We start from the raw sequence: 23,078 nt of genomic DNA, 5'->3' as shown, positions 1-23,078 counted from the left end.
CAAGTTCATTCAGGGAGCTCACATGTCAATAATTTTTGTGCATCTAAATCCAATCTTAATGAATCAGGTTCAATGTTTTTAGTTTGGCACCATTTCATTCAACCAAGACCTGTTCTTGGATTATTCTGGGCCTTGGCATTCTTGGATCATTCTGGGCACTAGCAGCGAGACCCTCAATGTATCACCTATTTGAGGGGTACGACAACAGCATTTAATCTTAATTATCCAGATGTCTATTTTCAGCAAACCAGCAGGAATAGACTTATCAATATGTTGACTTTTGAATATATGTTTTTCTTTATTTGGTTGGTCAAGAGTCTGAAACATTGACTCTTCTTGTAGGTTATATCTTATATCAGCTCCTATTTCTTATTGTACTGTTATATTTGCAAAACAGGGATGCAGGGTCACTGAACAATGAGGTTTGCTGATATGTTGAATACACATTATACCAGGACATGCAGTTTGTTGACTTGCAAACATTGAAGGATAAACTAAACAAACAATGCAAGTTAATCTCATCACCCCTTACCCTTGACCTGTGAATAATGGCTTGAAGAACAGTTGTGAACTATAAAAAGATATGCCTCTGTAACAAGATATATACAGTATCAAGGACATCCAAAGATCCAGTGTTTCTGCACAAAACCACAGCCAGGAACACACTACAGGATAGCTGCCAGATCATGGCTCCATCACGAGTGACACAGATTTAACATTCTACAGGATGCCTGCTTAGGGGACCATGGCCCCGGCTGAAAGACTAAAGATCTGTTCCACTGACCATCACTTGAACCCATGGATATGTTTTGGGTAGTCAGGATTTGGACCCATCAGTTACCTGAGCCCCATGGATAAGTTTGGGACAGCCAGGAATGGGACCCCCCGGTCACCTAGTTCCATAGAGAGGTTCTGAGAATCCAGTTTGTGACCATCCAGTCACCTAGCCTTGTACCTCCTCTCTGTGCATGCCACAGTTGAGGGTAGTCGGCCCTGGAAGCTCTGAAGTCACAGCTGCTCTTATGCCGACGAGTCAGTAGAAGGGTGAGACACTAATTTTCACCATCTTGGGTATTTGCTGGGACTGTTCTATATGCTATTTGTTTGTTTTGCAGTTCAATAAAAGTATTGCCACACTGTCTTACCCTCACCCTGTGTTGTCTCAGTAGTATTATGCCAACGGTAAAAGGAGAGCGAGCGATCAGTGGGATGATCCCTGATCTCAGCTAGTGGACTAGAGCACCCGCTGACCCCCCATGTCTCCACAGCAGGGGGATAGGTGATAATTTGTGTTTTTATTTTACTTACTTTAAATAGGAACGTTCTGTAAAAATAGACTACAGACAAGCCTCCAGTTAGCAGAGCGTTAAGGCAAACACGTCATAGGACATCAACTGTTCTGCTGCAAAAATAGGTATAAGGAAAATGACAATGCCAGGAAGAGGGTTGGAAGACGCGGTGACAATCTGCAGCTTTCTGTTCTATCTAATGAACAGCGCAGTCTGCCTCCATACACCGGGGTCTGCGGGATGTCATTTCTCAAGGTGACATCAATTACACAGCACGTTTAGCGATAATATGCAGATAGTCTTTCACCACTGTATCGGCATGTGAGTTTTATCGTGTTCTTCCCTCGGATATCATTTAGAAGAGTAGATGCTGATAAACTGTGATCTGATACTTTCCCAGAAACAAATAGGAGCATCTGTTATGCCCAGATCTTGCAGGAAACGCTGGCACATGCTGATTCTTTTACCAGGTGCCACCATGTTTACCCTAAGGAAATACAGACTTTTAAAGGAAACCAGATTCATGCTGCCAGAGCCAAGGGTATCATGAATCAGACTCTGGCTGAGCAACTGCGGGTGGGTAGGTTTTACTCTGAAACGCAAAAGCCGGGTACTATGACCGATTCCGCTGACGCCGGGGGACCTAGACCGATTCCGCTGACGCCGGGGACCTAGACCGATTCCGCTGATGCCGGGGACCTAGACCGATTCCGCTGACGCCGGGGACCTAGACCGATTCCGCTGACGCCGGGGACCTAGACCGATTCCGCTGACGCCGGGGGGACTATGACCGATTCTGCGGACGCCGGGGGGACTATGACCGATTCCGCTGACCCCGGGGACTACAACCGATTCCGCTGACCCTGGGGACAATGACAGATTCTGCTGACGCCGGGGACTATGAGCAATTCTGCTGACGCCAGGGACTATGACGGATTCCGCTGACGCAGGGAGGACTACGACCGATTCTGCTGACCCCGGGGACTAAGACCGATTCCGCTGACGCCAGGGACTATGACGGATTCCGCTGACGCTGGGAGGACTACGACCGATTCTGCTGACCCCGGGGACTATGACCGATTCTAAGTATTTGCACCAGTTTTCTGCCATAAAACATCTTTATAAATCGCAAACATTTATCAACTTTTGGCCTTTTTACAAGGGGTGGCAAGTCTCAATGAATACTCCATTACGCCTCTACATTAAGACTGGCGTGTACAAAGCTAGTCTTAATGAACCGGTCTCTTCATGTCTCAGACGACTAGTCCAAGGCTGTACCTTGACAGGCTTTTCTCTCTCTCCCATTTGATTGGCAGGTAAAACAAACAAAAAATAGACAACAAGATGTTCCCATCTTACAATGGAATGTGCAATTAGAAAAAATAGAGAAAAGGACACAGGGCTAGAACAGTTTTAATAATTTAGGGGGGCCTCAAAGATTGGACACCCATTAAAGAAAAAGCGAGCAATAGACAAAAAAAACAAAAAAAAAAACTCCAGCACTATGTGGCACAAAGTCAAAGTTTTTTTCCTAGCCTTCAGTATTGTACTTGGTTTGCCGCTAGCAATTTGCCCACATTACGCCCATTCATAGGCTGAGAAGAAGATCTAGGATCGCTGCTGATCACTGGCAGGTAAACCCACATTAACTGTTTGTTTTTGCTGTGATTTTATCATTAGTTGCACCGGGAAGACAGGTTAAACCTGTAGAAAAAGATGCCGCCCTCTGGCAATAAACGCCCCGGAATTGCTCCATTCCGAAGGTCGGACGCTTTTTAATGTTAGGACTAACCTAAAAGTCCTGGATCCGGGCCCAGATCTAGAGGGCAGCAGTTGTGTGGACTGAGGCCTAGATTATGTAATCAGTTTTATTATCCTATGAACTTTAGTTATGTTTTTTTTGTATTGTCCCTATCGCTCGCATTATTAGCCCACAGCTGACTTCACAATTCTGCATGGTTCAGAGCTGACACTAAGGTTGTGCCCCTGATCAGTTTTCGCTTCGGATTTACCCAACTATAGTCAATATTAACAAGTATTGATCAGAGGTGGTCCGGCTGCTGGGACTGCAAAATGGAGTGGCAGTGCGCTTACTCAAACTCATTCACATAGATGTTCTATTAATTTTTTATTTACAGATAGAACATGCATCCATTGTAATCTATGGAGCGGTTAACATGTCAATGTTGCTTTGTGAACCGAGGGTCTGCAAAAAAAATAAAAATCCGGACGCGTCCATTTTTGATCCAAGCCACATATCGGAATAACCCATAGATGTCTATGGGCCTGTGAAAAGAACATTTATGCATGCCGCATGCTGTGCATTTTTACCCTTGCAAATATGTAAGGGAAATTTTGCAATATATATTTTAATTTTTTGCCTGCAGGAAAATCACTGATGACAAAAACGGACACATTGACCAAACACCAATGACAACCTGATCCAATCGCACTAATATAAATCGATCTAGTTTTGACTTTTCCAAGTGCAAGGGAATAAAATAAGATATCGGAACTAGGCCTAAAGTAGTATTAAGATGCCTTTATTAGGTTTTTTAAAAAAAGTCTGCTGACACCCATCATGTACACAGCCTCGCTGACAGACCTGTCCTTACTTCACCTTCTGCTCAGGTACAAGATAATTAAACAGGAAACCTGATGAGCTGAAAAAGAATCTACGCGGGTAAAATCCTCTGCGATAACAGGGGGCCAAGTGCTGTCATAAGGGTCGCCAAGAAAGGAAGGAAAAACCACTGCTATCCAGAATTACAGGACACTTCCTACTGTATTAAAGTGATGGACAAATCCAAAATCTAATGAATATACATCTTTACAATCACATGAGCCCACAGTCACGATTCCCCTGTGTTTCCTATGTAGGGGGTAATGTGCACAGTGGGCTCACGTGCTGACCAGACTCCTCCGCTACTCTCAATTTTCTTCCATTGCCAGTTGAGTCTAGCTGACACGTGACCGAAAAAAAAAACAACTGCATACGTGCTGGCATATGATTGCCCACCTGCATGGGGAAAACAGGGGAATTGTGACTGTGTGTGTGCAATGCACACTACCACCAATCCCATTGATTTGCACTGCCGATTTTGCTATGATCCTTGGATCAAAATCCGGGAAACATCTCCGCAATTTTCCCTGGACCACGAAAAATCATGGACATGTGAATGACCCTGATACAAGCGCTATCTGTGAAAATCATGGATAGCACTCATGAGCGAAAACCAGACGGGTGAATTTGGCCTAAATTCCATAAATTTCTGACACAAAGTAACTTAATAAAGATTGAAAGAACTTGGGATAAGGTGTTATCTGAGCATGCTCATGCGCTAACCGAGTGTCTTCGGCGTGCTCGAAAAATATGTTTGACAGTTGCAACAAATGCACGGATTGCTGGTTTGTTAGGATATCCCTGAATGTGTGGCAGCTGCTGAACAGATTTGCGACATGCAGCCGTGGGGACTTGGAACATATTTTTCGAGGACGCTGAAGTCACTCGATTAGACCTTGAGCATGCTCACATAACACCTTATCCCAGCACGTTCGCTCATCAGTATTGATGCACACTAAGACTACATTGTCTCAAAACATCAAAATTTAAAGGACAGCATGAAGCACTATGATAAGTTTGGGGCAAAAACTAAAACTATTGACTAAAAGGTAGTCTTAACCATGCCCCATGGGTCTGCAGAGGCAGCCGATTTCTCACTTTAACGAAAATTTTCTAAGCTGAACAGTTGTGAAAAGAAATCATCAACATCATCATCATAATAAAACACGACTTTGAATAAATCAGGTCTGTGTTACATGTATTTTTTTTTTTTTTATTATTTATTACAACCTTTATTTAAAAAAAATAGTAATCTTGTACTTTCCACACAGGCCACAGACTTTTTGAGTCTCCTACTTCCTGTACTTTCAGGAATGGATCACAAGAGTTTCCTTATCCATAGAGGAAGGATTACACTGACAGCTGCACACAGTGGATAACACAGGATCCACCAATCACAACTGGTGATGTCACAGCTCCCCTGCCCCCCCTCCGTACACAGTGATGTTTGCAAAGGCTCATTAGATGCTTCAATACAAAAATCAGAGGGTGGGTTCATGTACATGTGTTGTTTCCTGAAACTACAGGAAGTTAGAGCCTGAATTGCTCTAGTGGACAGTGTGAAAATTGCAAGATTTAAAAATTTTATTTTATGATATGGAAAAATGGCAAAATTTGAAGAAAAAAATACAGTCAACCTAAAAATTTGATCTAAGCAATAGGTTATTTTTTGACGATTGCTACCCTTTAAACTTGGAAAATCTGTGTGACGGGAGGACAGACAAGAGCGGATGCAGCAAGTACCTATTAATGAGCCAAGTAGCCAGTATACAGCAGTAGTGACAACGCAGCCGCGCACTACACCCAGGACACGCTGTAATGTGCTGCTTTTGGCAGTGCTGACGCTATATGTATCTCGCACTACACGCTGGCAGGGGCTGGGACCAGGACTACACCTACACAAGACTAATCTCTCCACTATACAGCAGTTTAACGCTCGGGAGTCCAGTGGCAGCTTAGGAGGAAATGCCTAAATCTGCTAGGGTGTAGGATTATTTTACTGCACCTTTATCACTGCGGCCTGCACACAGAAATCAGACAAACGATGTATAGATATTAGCTGGCAGATCAGACAGAACGGATAAAAAACAAACAACATATGGGGAGAAGAGCAATCTGTGAAAATGCTGGAGGACACAGTGTTTCATGTCAAATAATAGCACAATTAAAAATAGCTGCTTATGTCTCCTGAAGGGGGTTTATGGACATTTTAAATATTTCTCAGTGGAAGGAAATGATGCAAAATAAAAATAAATTCTCACACCCGGAATCGCAGCCTCTCATCCGCACTTAGAGCCTGTGCACATGTTGCAGATTTATTGCATTTTTTCCTGTGCAGATTTGTCCCACAATCTGAAGGGTTTCCTGATGCCTGCAAAATGAATGGGAATCCTGGAGTCTCGTGCACCCGACGCTTATTATTCACTTGTAGATCTGCATCATGACAATTCTTTCAGCGTTTTTGTTGCAGATTTCACCCATACTACTGAGTGGGGGAAAATCTGCATCAAAACACATGAATAAAAAAAACGCACCTATTCCTGCTTGTTTCCTGCCAAGAGATGCGTACACTTCGACACCAAATGCCAGTAGGAATAAAGTCCATTTCCTTCCAACAGCCGGGCTGTTAGCGTTCTAAAGCCGGGCGGACGCCGCACTATTAACCTGCAGATTAAGGTGGGACATGAAAGGTTCCCTTTCACAGCTGAAGCATTAGTGGATGAAATTTAATGAAAACTTATGATCACTGCGCGTTAAGGACTCTGGGTGTTTTTTTTCCTGTAGCCTTCAATGAGGTTCCTGAAGAAAAGTTATAAAAATAATACATTTAGGCTATGTGCACACGTTGCGGATTAGGCTTAGGAATTTCTGGTGCGGATTCTGCCTCTCCTGGCAGAAAACGCACCTGCGGATTTGTTGCGTTTTGTGTGGCTCCGCAGCGTTTTTTGTGCGTTCTTGCTGCGGTTTTCTGGCGGATTTACTTCATTTTTTACCCCTGCGGTTTTCTGTAATGGAATGGGTACAAAAACGCTGCAGATTCACAAAAAAGAAGTGACATGCTACTTCTTTTAAAACGCAGCGTTTCCGCAGCGGATTTTCCGCAAAGTGTGCACAGCGTTTTTTCTCTCTCATTGATTTACATTGTACTGTAAATCAATTGAGGATCTGCAGCGTTTCTGCACATCAAAAAACACTGCGGATCCGCAGAGAATCCGTAACGTGTGCACAGACCCTTAGGCTATGTGCACACGTAGGAAATGTGGTGCAGAATTTTCTGCACTAAATCTGCATCTCCTGGCAGAATCCGCAGGTGCGTTTTTTATGCATGTTTTGTGCGTGTTTTGTGCAGATCTTAACATTGTGGATTTCTATAATGGAGGGGTGCAGAAACGCTGCAGAACTGCACAAAAGAAGTGATGTGCACTTCTTTGAAATCTGCAGCGTTTCTGCGCAGATTTTTCTGCACCATGTGCACAGCTTTTTTTTCTCACAATGATTTACATTGTACTGTAAATCACAGTGCAGTTCTGCAGCGTTTCTGCTGCAGAAAAATCTGCTGCAGTTCTGCACTAAATCTGCATCGTGTGCACATACCCTAAGGATATGTTCACACATTGCGGTTTTTACCGCGGAAACGCGGCGATTTTGCAGCTGCGGGTCCGCAGCAGCTTCCATAGAGTTTACAGTAACATGTAAACCCTATGGAAACCGCAAACCGCTGTGCACATGCTGCGGGAAAAACCGCGCGGGAACACAGCGGTTTACAACCCGCAGCATGTCAATTCTTTGTGCAGAATCGCAGCGATTCTGCACCCACAGGAATGCATTGATCCGCTTACTTCCCGCATGGGGCTGTGCCCACCATGCGGGAAGTAATGCGGATAATGTGCGGGTGGTACCCGGGGTGGAGGAGAGGAGACTCTCCTCCAGGCCCCGGGAACCATATTTGAGTAAAAAAAAAAAAAGAATTAAAATAAAAAATCATGATATACTCACCTCTGAAGTCTCGGAGCTGCACGCGGCCGTCAGGTCTCAGGTTTGCTGTGCGACCAGGACCTGCGGTGACGTCGCGGTCACATGACCGTGACGTCACGAAGGTCCTTCTCACACAGCATCTTTGGAACCGGACCGCCGCCTGCAGCGCCGAGGAGATCGGGACGTCAGAGGGTGAGTATATCATGATTTTATTATTTTTAACATTACTATTGATGCTGCATATTGCTGCATATGCAGCATCAATAGTAGGGGTAAAATCCCGCAGCGGAACCCGCAGGACAAACCGCGATAAATCTGCAGGGATAACCGCAGCGGGTTTGCCCTGCAGATTTATCAAATCCGCTGCGGGAGAACCCATAGGACAGGACGCAACGTGTGAACATAGCCTTATAGTTTTATATGCAGAATCCCAGCTTTTCCAAGAAACGCTGCTTAAAACCTGCACCAAAATGCATAAAAATAAGAAAAAAATGCATTCAAAGAATCAGCATCTCAGGATTGCTGATAAGAGCTTTACTAATCAATACTGAACTTTACAGTTTTGGCATGGACATGTCTGCAAAGCTCAGCCCCATGCTGGCCACAAAGCTAGTGACAGACGCTCTAAGCCACCCGGCTTCCAAACAGCAACTCTGCCTTATGTGATGATAGCCCCCTGACTGCCATACTGCTGAAAACGGGAACGGCCAGACAGCGCAGCTGGGGGGGAAAAAAACCTGTGCACTTTGGGGGTGAAATCCTACTGACAGATTACCTTTATGGCTGTGTGCACACGTTGCAGATTTTATTGCGGATCCACAGCGTTTTTTGGCATCAAATCTGCAATGTAGTGCAAAACCAATGTAAGTCTATGGGAACCGCACACTTGATGTGCACAACATGCTGCAGAAAAATCCGCACAGAAACGCAGCGTTTTATTTTCCGCAGCATGTCACTTCTTTTGTGCGGATCTGCAGCGTTTCTGCACCCATTGACTTCCATTGTGTCAGGCCAATCCGCTGCAAAAAAGCAGGTAAATCCGCAACGTGTGCACATACCCTAAAGGGCACGAAAAAAAAAATACGGTAGATAACTCCTAACAGGTCTATGGTGCAATTCATGTCTGGTTTTTTGGCAAACTGAGTGAGAATGGTCTGTGACAGCATGCATACGGTTTGCAAACTTGTGGTTGTGCACCTTTTGTCACGAATCCTAGGTCTTCAGACTTTTCCTTCCTGAATGGAAAACCCTTTCAAGGCTTTGTTCACACGTTGCTTTTTTTTTTTGTTTTTTAGTGCAAATTTTAAGCTGCGTTTTACAGTAACAGCAAAAGCTGTGAGATTTCAGAAATCTCATGCATATACACTGTTGTATGTGGCAAAACTGCAACATGTCACTTCTTTCAGCGTTTTTGCAGAGTTTTTTCACACATAGAAAGAAAGAAGTGTAAAAAAAAAACAGCAAAAAAACCCAAAAAAACAGGTATCAGTTTTTGCTGTGTTTTTGGTGCAAAAACCTAAGTAAGATGCACCATGTTTTGGGGGGAGGCACTAAACGGTCAACATGCACAACAACAAAAACGCAGAAAAAAAAATAATGCAACAAAAACAACACACAAAAAAGCAGGTTTTTCTGTAAGGAACTTCTTTCCTTCAAAGAGAGCAGGTTTTGATTGCAGACAAAGAAGGCAGCAAAAAGACAACATGTGAACATAGCCTGAAGCTCTGTTCACAAGTTCATTTGGAATCTGCTTGGAAGACAGCCAGTAGAAAAAATGGACATGTGAAAACAAGGCAAAAAAAAAAAAAAAAAACAACGTTTTCACTAGCGGTGTCACAACACCAGTGGTATTCAGGTATATGCAGAGAAAAAAAAAAACTGATGTTAATCGGATGACCATCCTGTATGATACTTTTCCTATAGAATGTGATACAAATTTTTTTTTTTTTTTTTTAAAAGACGGATCCAAAAAATGTTGCAGCTTTTGTTTGAGTTGTTGTGGCAGTTTTTCCTATTTCTGACAAAATGGGCTGAGCTGGGGCAGGACACACATGCGACAGAGTTGGAGTAAGATCTCTGGCATGGCATACAGAGGTGCACACTGCTCATCAGAAGAGCCTGATCTATTAAGAGGCATGTGCTTCTTAAAGGGGTTATCCAGGACTATATATTTATTTTCCCTACAAGCCTAAGAGTCAAAAGGCAGGTAGTAGATTCTACTGGCATCACGTCGACAGAGCAGTGGCTTCTCTTCCGCTCTGCTCTGTTGACAGGTAGTGACTGCCGAGGACATGCCGATTGGCAATCGGCTCCCTGCTGCTTAACTGCGGGGAGCCAGCGGTCAATCAGAATATTGTCACTACCCGTCAAAACCTGTCAAGAGCAGTCCGAAAGAGGAAAAGCTGCTCTGCTGACGTGGAGCAACTTTATGGCTGGCAGGAGCGCTCCTTGACCGCTGTGAGCTGGCGCTGCTTCTGTTAGCAACTACCTGCCTGTTGCCTTTAGGCCTATAGTAAAAATAACTCTAACAGTCCCCAAGTCCTGTACCTGAAGGTTTTAATTTCTGTTTGATGTGAACACACGCTTACATCACATTTCCATTGGCAGGCCGGGCACTATGGCTAACCCACAACGCAATGTAAACTGGAGCCAAGCACAAATGCCATGGCACATTAGGAGGTATTGATTTTTCATCTGCGGTACAATAGCAGGGCGTACCTGTCATGCACAGCACAGATTCCATTAGTAGGAAAACATCAATAAATAAAAGACGTGGACCTGGGAAGAAGAGAGAGGGGCCCCGATCAGACACACTAGTGCTGCTAATAACATCCACAAGGGTACGGAGAGCCACAGGTGCTTTATGACAGCACCTAATTAAAGGGAGAGGGTTCACAGTGACAGGCAAGAATGTGTAGAATGAAGAGGAAGCGATGGTACGCCAGTGGGAGACGGCGCTCCTGGGGAGACATCACATCTTACAGATTAGTGATGGGAGATCTGCAACATTCAGAGATGTCAGCGATTAAAGGTGTGAGAATAGGGATAGACAGCGGGATAGTGGACTGAGGAGGCTGCACAACAGAGGAGTGTGGAAAACTCAGAGAAAGGACGGTCATCATAAAGGGGCCCTCCGCCCTAGCACATAAAAAAAGACACTGCCCGCTGTCTCTCCTCATCAGATTGGCCTTTCTTTCTTCGGGTATGTGCACACGATGCAGATTTAGTGCAGAATTGGTGCAGAACTGCAGCAGATTTTTCTGCTGCAGAAACGCAGCAGAACTGCACTGTGATTTACAGTACAATGTAAATCAATGTGAAAAAAATAAAGCTGTGCACATGGTGCAGAAAAATCTGCGCAGAAACGCTGCAGATTTCAAAGAAGTGCACGTCGCTTCTTTTGTGCAGTTCTGCAGCGTTTCTGCGCAGATTTTTCTGCACCATGTGCACAGCTTTTTTCTTTTCACATTGATTTACATTGTACTGCACAGAAACTGCACAGAAACTGCACAGAAACTGCACAGAAACTGCACAGAAACTGCACAGAAACTGCACAGAAACTGCACAGAAACTGCAGATGCAGAGGAGAAAATTCTGCACCACATTTCCTACGTGTGCACATTGTTTCCAGAGAAGTATGAGGAGTGCGGTGGTGTCTGACCCATGACTCCATGGCTTTCCTGTATCCCGGAATAGCAAAGGCAGGAGAGGTGCAGTCAGTAGTAAGGCTACGTGCACACGTTCAGGATTTCTTGCAGAAATTTCCTGGGCAAAACCGTACATTTTCTGCAAGAAATCAGCATGCATTTTTACAGCGTTTTTGGTGCGCTTTTTTGCGGATTTTTCCGGAGGTTCCCAATGCAATAATATAGTGGGAAATCCGCAAAAAAATCCACAAAATTAATGAACATGCTGCGTTTTTTACTGTGATGCGTTTTTTTTCGGGGGGAAAAAACGCATCATGTGCACAAAAATTGCGGAATGCATTCTAAATGATGGGATGCATAATGTATGCGTTTTTTTCACGTTTTTATAGCGAAAAAACGTGAAAAATTTGCAACGTGTGCACACAGCCTTAGTGTCGCACTCCTCGCGCCATCCTGGAAGCCAGAGGAAAGGGGCACTAATCTGAGCAAACGGAGGGCACCAGGTAGGGTGACTAGGTATAAGAAAAGTATCCACAGTTCCCAGTCTGAGGATGGAGGGTTGCTTTAAATACAAAGGTTTGTCCTTCCTCATCTATCCATGGCATATCACTGGTTGGGAAGGGAACTACAGCCTACCTTTCCCTGCCTGGAAGCTGGCTGTACAGACAGAATATTAGGGGAGGTACTGCTACACCAGACAGTGTCCCCCTTACTCTCAGGATTAGTGAGGGTCCCAGAAGTTGGACCCCGAACAATCATATATAGATGCCACATCTTAGCAATATGCTATCAGATGAAACCAATTTAAAAAGTAATACATCATTATATACAATCCAGTTATAGGCCACCCTATGTGAAGTGCTGCAGCCCCCCACACAGACGGTGCTGTAAGGGGGGATGTAGAGATAAATTAATAAAAACGAGAAAGTGAAAGCATCTTAGTGACTCCTCATTGCTATAAGAGGAGGACGATGTTGTCAAGGAGTGTACACTTCACCATCAGACATTAGTCAGCTAAAAGCCGGCAGTGTAACGACACCAGAGAAGGAAGAAATTCAGCAGAACCACAGGCCGCCCATGACATTTCCCACACAAGGCCGTGTTCACATCTGTACCGCAGGCTCCATCACAGATTGAGTGAAAAGAGCCAGAACAATATGAGAATATATACTCAGCACACGATGCTACTATTGCTGTGTACGTCACTGACACATCGTACGGCAATGGATCTGCTGGGGTCAGTGGTGCTGGATCAGCCCCAGACATCTACTGTGCTAAGGACAGACCCGCCGAAAGAAGGAACTGAGCCGTAAGCTGCAGAACCCACCATAACTGAACACGGCTCACCCGTCATGGCTCCTGTGAGAATGGAAATCAGGACTGCGGCGCGATTACAGACGTAGTGTGTGCCTGGTGCCACAGCGTACACAGGCCAGGGTAATACAAGGGGTACGTAGTGTAGTGCAGGGGTCAGCAACATGTGGCAGGTCAACTGATGTACAACTACAACTCCCAGCATGCAGATGTCCATGCATGCATGCTCAAAGTTGTATTGTCACAAAAGCTGGACTGCCACGACAGGCTGACTCCTGGCATAGAGTAAACATGTAGACATGGGGTACAGAATATACACAGTCAACATGTGGTAGTTTCTGAGCAGACAACATGAAACGGGATCTGCAGTGTGATGTCTGCAGACTTAGCAGGGGTGCAGTATACACACCCTATACATGATGTATACAGCAGACGTGTCAGGGGTACAGTATACACACCCTATACATGATGTATACAGCAGACGTGTCAGGGGTACAGTATACACACCCTATACATGATGTATACAGCAGACGTGTCAGGGGTACAGTATACACACCCTATACATGATGTATACAGCAGACGTGTCATGCGTACAGTATACAAACCCTATACATGATGTATACAGCAGACTTAGCAGGGGTACAGTATACACACCCTATACATGATGTATACAGGAGATGTGTCATGGGTACAGTATACACACCCTATACATGATGTATACAGCAGACTTAGCAGGGGTACAGTATACACACCCTATACATGATGTATACAGGAGACGTGTCAGGGGTACAGTATACACACGCTATACATGATGTATACATGAGAGGAGTCAGGGATACGGTATACACACCCTATACATGATGTATACAGGAAACGTGTCATGCGTACAGTATACACAACCTATACATGATGTATACAGGAGATGTGTCATGGGTACAGTATACACACCCTATACATGATGTATACAGGAGATGTGTCATGGGTACAGTATACACACCCTATACATGATGTATACAGGAGACGTGTCAGGGGTACAGTATACACACCCTATACATGATGTATACAGGAGATGTGTCAGGGGTACAGTATACACACCCTATACATGATGTATACAGGAGACGTGTCAGGGGTACAGTATACACACGCTATACAAGATGTATACATGAGAGGAGTCAGGGGTACAGTATACACACCCTATACATGATGTATACAGGAAACGAGTCAGGAGTACAGTATACACACCCTATACATAATGTATACAGGAGATTTGTCAGGGTGCAGTTTATATATCCTATACATGATGTATATTGGAGACGTGTATAGGGTGGAGTATATACAGACTATAGATGACAGACACACAGCAAAGATGAGATGTGTCAAGGGGACAGTACATGTGTGTACATTATATACGTAGCATACAGCAAATGTATTATATAGATGTGCCAGTAAAGCACAATATACACAGGACATGTCGGCGGTGCACAGTGCAGTATATACAATATACAGCACAGTATATACGGGACACATATACAACATGGGATATACAGGACACACATACAGTACACAGCGCGGTATACACATGACACATACACGGTAAACAGCATGGTATACACAGGACATGTATACAGTACACATTGTGGTATACACAAGAAACATCCAAAGTACACAGCATGGTATATACAGCACGGTATATACAGCACATATAAGCAGGACACGACCAAAGTACATAGCGTGCTATACACAGGACACGTATACAGTATACAATACGGTATATACAGTACACAGCACAGTATATGCAGGACATGTATAAAGTATATACAGCATAGTATGGGTCATGTACACAGCACAGTAGATGCAGGATATGTATATAGTACATACAGCATTGTATGGGTCATGTACACAGCACAGTATACACAGGACATCTATACAGCACAGTATACACAGGACAACTATACAGTACAGTATGTGTCAAGTACACAGCACAGTACATACAGTATACAGCAATGTATATACAGCCCGGTACGTGACATGTGCACAGTACAGTATATACTGCACAGTATATACAGCTCAGTAAGTGTCATGGACACAGCACAGTATATAGCAAAAGACGGGTCATGTGCACAGTATATATCACAATATATACAGCCCAGTACGGGTCTTGTACACAGCACAGTATATACAGCCTAGTACAGGTCATATGCACAGTATATACAGCCCAGTTCGGGTCATGTACACAGCACAGTATACACAGGACATGTATACGGTATATACAGCCCCGTATATGTCATATGCACAGTATATACAGCCCAGCATGGGTCATGCACACATCACAGTACATACAGTATACAGCACATTACATACAGTCCTGTATGGGTCATGCACACAGCAAATTATATACAACCCAGTACAGGTCATATGCACAGTATATACAGCACAGCATGGGTCATGTACACAGCACAGTGCATACAGTATACAGCACAGTATATAGAGCCCAGTACGGGTCATGTACACAGCACAGTGCATACAGTATACAGCACAGTATATAGAGCCCAGTACGGGTCATGTACACAGCACAGTGCATACAGTATACAGCACAGTATATAGAGCCCAGTACGGGTCATGTGCACAGCACAGTGCATACAGTATACAGCACAGTATATAGAGCCCAGTACGGGTCATGTGCACAGCACAGTGCATACAGTATACAGCACAGTATATACAGCCCAGTACGGGTCATGTGCACAGCACAGTACATACAGTACGGGTCAATGTACACAGCACAATGCATACAGTATACCGCACAATATATACAGCCCAGCACGGGTCATGTACACAGCCCAGCACGGGTCATGTACACAGCCCAGCACGGGTCATGTACACAGCCCAGCACGGGTCATGTACACAGCCCAGCACGGGTCATGTACACAGCCCAGCACGGGTCATGTACACAGCCCAGCACGGGTCATGTACACAGCCCAGCACGGGTCATGTACACAGCCCAGCACGGGTCATGTACACAGCCCAGCACGGGTCATGTACACAGCCCAGCACGGGTCATGTACACAGCCCAGCACGGGTCATGTACACAGCGCAGCACGGGTCATGTACACAGCCCAGCACGGGTCATGTACACAGCCCAGCACGGGTCATGTACACAGCCCAGCACGGGTCATGTACACAGCCCAGCACGGGTCATGTACACAGCCCAGCACGGGTCATGTACACAGCCCAGCACGGGTCATGTACACAGCCCAGCACGGGTCATGTACACAGCCCAGCACGGGTCATGTACACAGCCCAGCACGGGTCATGTACACAGCCCAGCACGGGTCATGTACACAGCCCAGCACGGGTCATGTACACAGCCCAGCACGGATCATGTACACAGCCCAGCACGGGTCATGTACACAGCCCAGCACGGGTCATGTACACAGCCCAGCACGGGTCATGTACACAGCCCAGCACGGGTCATGTACACAGCCCAGCACGGGTCATGTACACAGCCCAGCACGGGTCATGTACACAGCCCAGCACGGGTCATGTACACAGCCCAGCACGGGTCATGTACACAGCCCAGTACGGGTCAATGTACACAGCACAGTACAGGTAATGTACACAGCCCAGCACGGGTCATGTACACAGCCCAGCACGGGTCATGTACACAGCACAGCACGGGTCATGTACACAGCACAGTATATATAGCCAGTACAGGTCATGTACACAGCACAGTATATACAGCCCAGCACGGGTCATGTACACAGCACAGTATATGCAGCCCAGTGTATACAGACAGTACGGGACATGTACACAGCACAGTATATACAGTATGGTCATGCACACAGAATATATACAGGCCATGTATACAGGCCATGTACACAGCCCAGTACATACAGCCCAGCAGGGGTCATGTACACAGCACAGTATAGACAGCCATGTACGGTACATGACCCCTACATGTACATGTACATGCACATGACCCCTACACAGTACACAGCACAGTAGGGGTCATGTACATGGCACAGTATATACAGCCCTTTTCGAGTACATGTACACAGTATACAGCACACAGCCCAGCAGGGGACATGTACACAGCACAGTATATACAGCCATGTACGGTACATGTACACAGTATACAGCACAGTAGGGGTCATGTACACAGCACAGTATATACAGCTATGTACGGTACATGTACACAGTATACAGCACAGTAGGGGTCATGTACACAGCACAGTATATACAGCTATGTACGGTACATGTACACAGTATACAGCACAGTAGGGGTCATGTACACAGCACAGTATATACAGCCATGTACGGTACATGTACACAGTATACAGCACAGTAGGGGTCATGTACACAGCACAGTATATACAGCCATGTACGGTACATGTACACAGTATACAGCACAGTAGGGGTCATGTACACAGCACAGTATAGACAGCCATGTACGGTACATGTACACAGTATACAGCACAGTAGGGGTCATGTACACAGCACAGTATAGACAGCCATGTACGGTACATGTACACAGTATACAGCACAGTAGGGGTCATGTACACAGCACAGTATAAACAGCCCTTTACCGTACATGTACACAGTATACAGCACACAGCACAGTAGGGGTCATGTACACAGCACAGTATATACAGCCATGTACGGTACATGTACACAGTATACAGCACAGTAGGGGTCATGTACACAGCACAGTATATACAGCTATGTACGGTACATGTACACAGTATACAGCACAGTAGGGGTCATGTACACAGCACAGTATATACAGCCATGTACGGTACATGTACACAGTATACAGCACAGTAGGGGTCATGTACACAGCACAGTATATACAGCCATGTACGGTACATGTACACAGTATACAGCACAGTAGGGGTCATGTACACAGCACAGTATATACAGCCATGTACGGTACATGTACACAGTATACAGCACACAGCACAGTAGGGGTCATGTACACAGCACAGTATACACAGCCCTTTACCGTACATGTACACAGTATACAGCACACAGCACAGTATATACAGCCATGTACGGTACATGTACACAGTATACAGCACAGTAGGGGTCATGTACACAGCACAGTATATACAGCCATGCACGGTACATGTACACAGTATACAGCACAGTATATACAGCCATGTACGGTACATGCACACAGTATACAGCACACAGCACAGTATATACAGCCATGCACGGTACATGCACACAGTACACAGCACAGTAGATAGCAGACGTGTCACTCACACAGCCGGGGAGCAGGTCAGGTTCACATCCTCGGGAGCATCGAAGAACTCCTCTGTGTCACTATCGGACGCCATGGTGGAGACAGCCCCCGGTTTGGGCTCCGGTGCACGCGGGGCGGAGAGGCCTCAGTGGGCGCTGCTCCCCGGGGAGAGGGACCCGCACAACATACAGGCTGCCGGCTGCCACTGACAGGCCGAGCCACCCCGGAGCGAAGGGCCCGGCACAGCCACAAACAAACACGGCCAGATATCGCGAGAGCGCAGCAGGGTAGTGTCTACCATGAAACGGCGCTGCTAGGTCACGTGCTCTGCAGATCACATGACCGGACTACAGCTACTACCAATCTACAGAGGGAAATGAATGGAGGAAGACGCTGGAGAGAGATACAGAGCTGCTGTCAGCGAGAGAGAGGGGACATGGGGGCGGTGTGTGAGGAGGAGAGGGGGACATGGGGGGCGGTGTGTGAGGAGGAGAGGGGGGAGTGGTGTGTGAGAGGGGGACATGGAGAGCGGTGTGTGAGAGGGGGGGACATGGAGAGCGGTGTGTGAGAGGGGGGGACATGGGGGGCGGTGTGTGAGGAGGAGAGGGGGGAGTGGTGTGTGAGAGGGGGACATGGAGAGCGGTGTGTGAGAGGGGGGTACATGGGGAGCGGTGTGTGAGGGGGACATGGGGAATGGTGTGTGAGGGGGGGGGACATGGAGAGCGGTGTGTGAGAGGGGGGGACATGGAGAGTGGTGTGTGAGGGGGACATGGGGAAGGGTGTGGAAGAGGGGGACATGGGGAGCGGTGTGTGAGGAAAGGGGGACATGGGGAGCGGTGTGTGAGGAGGAGAGGGGGGAGTGGTGTGTGAGAGGGGGACATGGAGAGCGGTGTGTGAGAGGGGGGGACATGGGGAGCGGTGTGTGAGGGGGACATGGGGAAGGGTGTGTGAGAGGGGGGGACATGGAGAGCGGTGTGTGAGAGGGGGGGACATGGAGAGTGGTGTGTGAGGGGGACATGGGGAAGGGTGTGGAAGAGGGGGACATGGGGAGCGGTGTGTGAGGAAAGGGGGACATGGGGAGCGGTGTGAGAGGGGGACATGGAGAGCGGTGTGTGAGAGGGGGGGACATGGGGAGCGGTGTGTGAGAGGGGGGGACATGGGGAGCGGTGTGTGAGGGGGACATGGGGAGCGGTGTGTGAGGGGGACATGGGGAATGGTGTGTGAGGGGGACATGGGGAATGGTGTGTGAGAGGGGGGGACATGGAGAGCGGTGTGTGACAGGGGGGGACATGGGGAGCGGTGTGTGAGGGGGACATGGGGAATGGTGTGTGAGGGGGGGGACATGGAGAGTGGTGTGTGAGGGGGACATGGGGAAGGGTGTGTGAGAGGGGGGACATGGAGAGTGGTGTGTGAGGGGGACATGGGGAAGGGTGTGGAAGAGGGGGACATGGGGAGCGGTGTGTGAGGAAAGGGGGACATGGGGAGCGGTGTGTGAGGAAAGGGGGACATGGGGGGTGGTGTGTGAGGAGGAGAGGGGGGAGTGGTGTGTGAGAGGGGGACATGGAGAGCGGTGTGTGAGAGGGGGGGACATGGGGAGCGGTGTGTGAGGAGGAGAGGGGGGAGTGGTGTGTGAGAGGGGGACATGGAGAGCGGTGTGTGAGAGGGGGGACATGGGGAGCGGTGTGTGAGGGGGACATGGGGAATGGTGTGTGAGAGGGGGGACATGGAGAGTGGTGTGTGAGGGGGACATGGGGAAGGGTGTGGAAGAGGGGGACATGGGGAGCGGTGTGTGAGGAAAGGGGGACATGGGGAGCGGTGTGTGAGGAGGAGAGGGGGGAGTGGTGTGTGAGAGGGGGACATGGAGAGCGGTGTGTGAGAGGGGGGGACATGGGGAGCGGTGTGTGAGGGGGACATGGGGAATGGTGTGTGAGAGGGGGGACATGGAGAGTGGTGTGTGAGGGGGACATGGGGAGCGGTGTGTGAGGAAAGGGGGACATTGGGAGCGGTGTGTGAGAAGGGGGACATGTGGAGCTGTGGGAGAGGGGGACATGGGGATCGGTGTGTGAGAAGGGGGACATGGGGAGCGGTGTGTGAGGAAAGGGGGACATGGGGAGCGGTGTGTGAGAAGGGGGACATGTGGAGCTGTGTGTGAGGGGGACATGGGGAAGGGTGTGGGAGAGGGGGACATGGGGATCGGTGTGTGAGAGGGGGGACATGGGGAAGGGTGTGGGAGAGGGGGACATGGAGAGTGGTGTGTGAGGGGAACATGGGGAAGGGTGTGTGAGAGGGGGGACATGGAGAGTGGTGTGTGAGGGGGACATGGGGAAGGGTGTGGAAGAGGGGGACATGGGGAGCGGTGTGTGAGGAAAGGGGGACATGGGGAGCGGTGTGTGAGGAAAGGGGGACATGGGGGGCGGTGTGTGAGGAGGAGAGGGGGGAGTGGTGTGTGAGAGGGGGACATGGAGAGCGGTGTGTGAGAGGGGGGGACATGGGGAGCGGTGTGTGAGGAGGAGAGGGGGGAGTGGTGTGTGAGAGGGGGACATGGAGAGCGGTGTGTGAGAGGGGGGACATGGGGAGCGGTGTGTGAGGAGGAGAGGGGGGAGTGGTGTGTGAGAGGGGGACATGGAGAGCGGTGTGTGAGAGGGGGGGACATGGGGAGCGGTGTGTGAGGGGGACATGGGGAATGGTGTGTGAGAGGGGGGACATGGAGAGTGGTGTGTGAGGGGGACATGGGGAGCGGTGTGTGAGGAAAGGGGGACATGGGGAGCGGTGTGTGAGAAGGGGGACATGTGGAGCTGTGGGAGAGGGGGACATGGGGGACATGGGGAGCGGTGTGTGAGGAAAGGGGGACATGGGGAGCGGTGTGTGAGAAGGGGGACATGTGGAGCTGTGTGTGAGGGGGACATGGGGAAGGGTGTGGGAGAGGGGGACATGGGGATCGGTGTGTGAGAGGGGGGACATGGGGAAGGGTGTGGGAGAGGGGGACATGGAGAGTGGTGTGTGAGGGGAACATGGGGAAGGGTGTGGGAGAGGGGGACATGGAGAGTGGTGTGTGAGGGGAACATGGGGAAGGGTGTGGGAGAGGGGGGACATGGGGGTGGTGTGTGAGGAGGAGAGGGGGACATGGGGAAGGGTGTGGGAGGAAAGGGGGACATGGGGAGCGGTGTGTGAGAGGGGGGACGGGGGGAGTGGTGTGGGAGAGGGGGACATGGGGAGCCGTGTGTGGAGGAGAGGGGGACATGGAGAAGGGCGGGCAGCACGGTGGCGCAGTGGTTAGCACAGCAGCCTTGCAGCGCTGGGGTCCTGGGTTCTAATCCCACCAAGGACAACATCGGCAAAGAGTTTGTATGTTCTCTCCGTGTTTGCGTGGGTTTCCTCCAGGCACTCCGGTTTCCTCCCACATTCCAAAAAGACATACTGATAGGGATTCTAGATTGTGAGCCCCATCGGGGACAGTGATGATAATGTGTGCAAAACTGTAAAGCGCTGCGGAATATGTTAGCGCTATATAAAAATAAAGATTATTTATTATTAAGGGTGGCCGAATAGTAGGTTTATGCACCACAGTAAGCCTTTGAAGGATCCTACACCTTGAGGTTCAAGGGACTCCAGAGGCACCAGCAACTTCAAATAATGTTCAGTTCTTTAAAACATATCAAATGTTTAGAAATTCTACTGTGCCTTATTATTTGGAACAGTGCATTTTGAGTTTTTATTCATTTTGGAGATTATACTGTTATCATTGGGAGGTTTCTTCAATAAAATTCGATGTATAATCTAACCGGTGATGACTTTTATTAGACTGACTGTCATTTGCACCGACCATTTAGGAAAATCCGAGAAAAATGTCATCTGCATAATAATTTGGAACGTAGTGTAGATGTAGACGCCGGTGTTCGGCCTGATAGGCTAACTGGAACTACTGTGGAACTCTCTACCACAACATATCAGACTTTCACCTACCATCGAAACCTTCAAAAAGAGCCTGAAGACCCACCTCTACCAGCAAGCCTACAACCTGCAGTAACCACCGATACACCAAACCGCTGCACGACCAGCTCTACCCTCGTCTACTGTATCCTCACCCATCCCTTGTAGATTGTGAGCCCTCGCGGGCAGGGTCCTCTCTCCTCCTGTACCAGTTATGACTTGTATTGTTCAAGATTATTGTACTTGTTTTTATTATGTATACCCCTCCTCACATGTAAAGCGCCATGGAATAAATGGCGCTATAATAATAAATAATAACTGTCAGCAAAGCACTGAGATGATAGATAATACATTGTGCAACATTGGTTGCACAGTATATTCTCGATGGGATGAAACGATTGCATGTTCTTGTCCCTTGTGGGGAAAAAGAAAAAATAATTGTTTTTAAGTGTTAAAGAAAAGAGATAAGAACTACCATAATGTCATGTTGTGCACACAGCCTTCTCTCCCTCCCCTGTGTGTAGCGGACAGAAGGATTTGCGGAATCCTACATCCACAGAAGATCGGTGGTTATTTGTTCCTTCAAGAACTGTACAAGAGTACCTCGCAGAATTGATGCTGTTGTGAAGGCAACGGATCGATCACACGAAATATTGATTGGATTTATCTTTTGTTCATTCACTTTGCATTTTGTTAAGTAGTGAAAATAAACAACACTATTTTTTAAAGCTTTATTTGCAGCATTTCTTTGCACATCTGCCTAAAATTTTTGCACAATAGTGTAGTACTTGAGATTGGAACTTGTCTTAGAGAAAAATTAAAATCCATAAAGACATGCCCAGAGAGGGGACATACCACCCTCACATTGAACATATGGGATTAATTATAACTGGGGAAGTGAGAGAGAGAGCTGATACTTCAACCTCCATGATGTATATAGCAGTCTATGTATTTTATGTGATGTCCGCGACCGAGTCTCGTGTCTACTGTATGATGTCCAGTGTTCAGGAAGGAGATAATGGAACTAGAGCGAGTACAAAGGAGTGCAACAAAATTAA

At 47.5% G+C, this 23,078-nt stretch overlaps 1 protein-coding gene across 2 annotated transcripts in view; it reads right to left on the bottom strand.

Annotated features, from left to right (window-relative positions):
• The window catches only part of WDR44 (WD repeat domain 44), a 108,238-nt gene extending 89,704 nt beyond the window's left edge, over positions 1-18,534 (bottom strand). The window contains exon 1 of one of the 2 annotated variants that reach the window (XM_069746931.1): positions 18,111-18,534. In XM_069746931.1, coding sequence (XP_069603032.1) covers positions 18,111-18,184 — 74 coding nt within the window. In that variant the 5' untranslated portion in view covers positions 18,185-18,534. The remainder of the gene's footprint in view (positions 1-18,110) is intronic. The other variant, XM_069746932.1, reaches the window with a different exon arrangement.
• Positions 18,535-23,078: the final 4,544 nt, after the last annotated feature.

This window comes from Ranitomeya imitator, chromosome 2 (genome assembly GCF_032444005.1).
Source record: "Ranitomeya imitator isolate aRanImi1 chromosome 2, aRanImi1.pri, whole genome shotgun sequence".
Classification (NCBI taxonomy): Eukaryota; Metazoa; Chordata; class Amphibia; order Anura; family Dendrobatidae; genus Ranitomeya; species Ranitomeya imitator.
The sequence above is the reverse complement of the archived record's forward strand: the minus strand, read 5'-3'. Positions and strand labels throughout refer to the sequence as shown.